The 5,000-nt window shown below is 36.9% G+C and overlaps 1 protein-coding gene across 1 annotated transcript in view; it reads right to left on the reverse strand.

Moving 5' to 3' along the window:
- The window catches only part of LOC125034658 (D(2) dopamine receptor-like), an 87,914-nt gene that overhangs the window by 19,818 nt on the left and 63,096 nt on the right, over positions 1-5,000 (reverse strand). Inside the window, exons 5-6 of the mRNA XM_047626559.1 lie at positions 4,314-4,395; positions 541-595 (exon numbers count right to left, since the gene is read on the reverse strand). Of these exons, the coding sequence (XP_047482515.1) occupies positions 541-595; positions 4,314-4,395 (137 nt within the window). The remainder of the gene's footprint in view (positions 1-540; positions 596-4,313; positions 4,396-5,000) is intronic.

The raw sequence follows: 5,000 nt of genomic DNA on the forward strand, positions 1-5,000 counted from the left end.
TGTATGTATGTATGTAGATGTATATATGTATGTATATATAGATATATATATGAATACATATAGAATATATATAGAAATACATATATATATATATGTGTGTGTGTGTGTCTGTGTGTGTGTGAACCTCATAGATATATGGATTGAAATATAGAAACCAAAACTAAACACAGATACACTATTTGACCAGAACCATTTCTATTCCTCTCTATTTACAAAATATATAACCTTTAGACCACGTATTTTAATCTGACTAGTGAAAATTAATTTAGATATGTACGTAGAATCAACGATTTTTAGGGTTTCCATTTTTTATTATGAACGAAAAGCAAATGGGTTCAAAAAGACGCAACACTAAGGTAAGGAAGACGCCTTACACGATGAAGATACTTAAATTGAAGCTTCGAAAGTTGTCTCGGATTATTTATCTTCTAAACGTCTTTCACTCACGCTATTTTTTTTTTTTTTTTCGCTTTTATGATTACCTTTGTCTATATTATCATCAGTCACTGGCTGGTTCCCTCCCACTTAATACTCAATTACCAAAAGGGGTGATTTCCCAATACAGGTTCACGAGGGACTGATCACACTTCGGTTCCTGTGAGATTATTTACTTTTTGGCAACGGGCGAAGGGGTATTTCGGCGGTAATATACTATAGTCAAATGCGAATTCAGCATATTTAAGTACACCAAATGCGAGGCTTTACTGTAAAATATCAATCTATTTCCGTATAACTGCAACGAGAAAGTATATGAACATTCTAAATTCCCGTTATTACTACAGGATCAAAACTAGTTCGTCCGTCTAATGCCCTGTTCTTACATTAAGATCAAAAGCCAATCTCCCCTCTTGTTTAATTCCCAGTTCTGACATCAAAAAACTAAAACCCGTTCTCCTCTGGTTTATTTCCAGTGCATGTTCCCAAATCAAAACTATCTCTCCTCATTAGCACTGAATGATGAAAACCAGATGGGCAGATACTTCCGGAGGCTTGTTTGTCGGGAAGAGGATTATTATAATGTGTGAGGAAGAAACTAATTGAGGTGGAAGTATGGTAAGAGGAAGAGAGGAAAACAGGACTGGCTTTAAACTGCTTTACCATGTCATTAACGGAAGTAGGATTGTAGTTGGTGTGCTTCCATCCCCTGATCCGAAGCAAATCACGTTCCTCGAGAAAAAAAGGAACACTTGCCTATGTTGAAATAGGACTGAACGATTTGTTTTTCTTCTGAGGCAAAAAAAACGAAACAAAAAAATATATAAAACTGTTATTTGAACAAAGAAACATATTGTTTACCTTTAAAGAAAACAAGAAAATCAGAAGATAAAAACATTGTCAAGTAAAGCCTAACATTAAGTGTACCGGAAAAATTAATCGCTAAAGTTATTGTAAAGCCGTCCTTGTATCCCAGAAAAAAGTATTTAGTAGTAGGAGAATCCGGGAGACAGGCAATAAACCAAGGCACGGTGATCAGTCAGTGAAATAGAGGAAATCTTAAGTCAGTGGAGGACAGTAATTCTGGAGATTGTTGTCGAGAAAAAAACTAAAATAAGTAGATGAAAATAAAGGCATTCTAATCAGTAAAGTTAGTAAAAACTAAACTAAGTGACATTTAGGAAATCTAAAGTTAGTGAAAGTAAAGGAAATTATAAGCCAGTGAGGTATGGATTTAGAATCAATAAAAACATGGAATCTGAAGTCAGTGTAGTACGGGAAAGTAAAGGTAGTTAAAAGGATTAAATCAAAGTTGTTTGTTTAAAGGCAACAGAGTACAGCGTATCTAATATCGGTAAAGGAAAGAAAATCCTGTCAGTGAAAATAATGAGGAAAGACTTGAGGCCAGAATGGCTTACGAAACCTGTAGGAAAGTGTCAAAAAAGAGGAAGCACGAAAGAACTGAGAAAACGATTAAAAAATGATAATAATAAATAGGTAAATGAAAAGATAAAACAAAATAAAAATGCCCCTACCAAACAAGACTTGAGGAAGATCAAAAACACGAACAAAAAAGTTAATAATAAGGTCACGTTGCCAAAGAAAAGCCATGGTAACAGCTGTTCAATTAAAGTTAAGAGCTTGTATACAATGTGGTTGTTGTCAGGAGGAATTACATTGGACATAGGAAATACGGAAAGCGCAAAGGATAAAGAGGGACACACCCTTGTTAAGACGGGAATACAACCAATTCGAAAGAGTATCAAAAATTTCCTAAACAAATAGGGTATTAAACAGAGAAGAGCCAAAGAAATGCATTGTAAAATATGACAAGGCATGCGCATTAAAAAAGTGTATGGGAGGGAGAGAGAAGGAGAGAGAAAGAGAGAGAGAGAGAGAGAGAGACAGAGAGAGAGAAGTAGAGAAAGAGAGACTGAGACTGGCAGACAGACAAACAGAGACAGATAGAGGGAGAGAAAGAGAGAGAGAGAGATGCAGAAGGGTGAAAAGGAGGAAGATGAAAATCATATATACACTTGTTAACAGCACGTGAAGAGAAGGGAGAGTTCATGTTTGAGATGTGCATAAGAAAGATATACAGAAGAGGCTCTGCTCTGCACACATTGCAAGAAAGAACACCGAGAAAGAAAAGATTGTAAGGTGCTTTTGGTATAAGTAAAAGTAAAAAAAAAAAAAAAAAAAAAAAAAAAAAAAAAAAAAAAAAAAAAAAGAATAATGATAATGATAATAGTTAACAATAATGATAATGATAACAATAATAATAAAATCTATAATGATAGTAATAATAACAATAATGATAAAGATGATGATAATGAATGAATGACTAATTAAGTAAATATAAAGAGAGAGAGGGCTTAACAGCTAATAGAACAAGATTGAAAAAAGAGGACTTAACAGCTGATAGAGCCAGTTTTAGGGAGATGATTTAACAGCTGATAGAGCCAGATTAGGAGAGACGGTTTAACAACTGATAGAACCAGATTAGGAGAGAGGGTTTAACAGCTGATAGAGAGAGGATTTAACAGCTGGTAGAGCCAGATGAGGAGAGAGGATTTAACAGCTGATACAGCCAGTTTTAGGAGAGCAGAACAGAGAAGGAGATGCTGTGATCCCCTTTCTTTAAGAATCCCGCATAATCTTGCAGAAAAAAAATAACTATGTCCTGTAAGCCCAATTAGGACAGACTGCTGAGTAACTTAAAAATAAGTAACATAGATAGAGAGAGAGAGAGGGGGGAGGGATATATATATATATATATATATATATATATATATATATATATACATATAAAGAGTGAGAGAAAGAAAAAAAAATGAGAGAGAGAACGAGAGAAAGAAATAGACACACAGACTGACAGACAAACTGACATACAGACGGTCAGGAAATCAGACAGGCATACAGAGTTATATATAAGTAAAACTACAGCGGAACAATAATGCATCAGACAAGCGAAAATATATGAATATATATGCAAAGGAGTGGCAAAGTTTTCAAAGGAACTAGGCTAAGAGCGAGCGAAAGGCTTTGACCGAATAACAAGGTGCGAGAGCGAATGCTAATGAAAAAAGAGACGATAAATATGGAAATACACGAAAGGGATTGAAAGGAATCGTGTGCAAAGTGGGAGACTCAATCCCTTTGAATCGATTTCGTAGAATACATTCGTAGGTTGATTGATGTGTGATTCATAACAGTGATAATAGCAATAATGGTAGTGAAAATAATGATAATCGTCATATACATAGCGATAATAATAATAATAATAATCATGATACAAAGTGAAAGTAATGATAATCGCAATGATAGTGATATTGATTGTGACAAGAATATCAAAAACAATATCAGTAACGATGATAATAACAATAATGATAATGATAGTTATAATGATAATGATAATGATTATAATAATAACAAAAAAAACAATCACCATCATCATAATCATCATTATTATTAGCAATTCTATTATTCTTATTATCATAATTATTATCATCATTATTGTTGTTGTTGTTTTATTGCTGTTGTTTTAATCATCATTATTATTACTATTATCATTATCATTATTATTATCATTATCATTATTATCATTATTATTATCATTATTATTATTATTATTGTTGTTATTACTATTATTATTATTATCATTACAACTATCATTTACAGTCATTACTATTAGTTGTAGTAGTAGTACCACCACCACCATTCTCATCATCATCATCATCATCATCATCATCATCATCATCATCATCACTATTCATCAACATTATCACCATCATCAAAAATAACGATGATAATAAAAAGAACAATAACAATAAAATTTAAAAAAAAAACAAAAAAAAACTAATAGTGATAATAATTACCTTATGTAGCACGTTGGGCTGACCTCGCTCGACCTCCTGTAGGTGAAGGAAGTCATCTCGATGTCTGAACCTTCTCGAGAACCTAAAGAGGCAGGGAGAGAGGGAGGGAGTGAGTGAGGGAGAGAGAGGGGGGAGGGAGAGGGTGGGTGGTGGAGGGGGGAGGGAGAGGGGGGAGGGGGGGAGAGAGGGAGGGAGGGAGGGAGGGAGAGAGAGGGGGGAGGGGGAGGGTGGGTGGTGGAGGGGGGAGGGAGAGGGGGGAGTGAGGGAGAGAGGGAGGGAGTGAGTGAGGGAGAGAGAGGGGGGAGGGAGAGGAGGGGTGGGTGGGAGGGGGGAGGGGTGGTGGAGGGGGGAGGGAGAGAGGAAGGGAGTGAGTGACAGAGTGAGAGGGAGGGGAGGGAGAGGAGGGAGAGGGGGAGAAAGGGAGAGGGAGAGAGAGAGGGGTGGGAGAAAGGGAGGGAGTGAGTGAAGGAGAGAGAGGAGGAGGGGGGAGAGGGAGAGAGGAAGGGAGTGGGTGAAGGAGAGAGAGAGAGGAAGAGGTAGAGGGAGAAAGGGAGAGGGAGGGAGAAAGAGAGAAGGGGAAAGAGGGAGGGAGTGAGTGAAGGAATGAGGGGGTGAGTTGAGAAAGAGGATGGGAAGGAAAGAGAGGGGGAGGGTGGGAGAGGAAAGAGAGAGGGGTGGAGTAGGGAG

Source organism: Penaeus chinensis, chromosome 18 (genome assembly GCF_019202785.1).
Source record: "Penaeus chinensis breed Huanghai No. 1 chromosome 18, ASM1920278v2, whole genome shotgun sequence".
Classification (NCBI taxonomy): domain Eukaryota; kingdom Metazoa; phylum Arthropoda; class Malacostraca; order Decapoda; family Penaeidae; genus Penaeus; species Penaeus chinensis.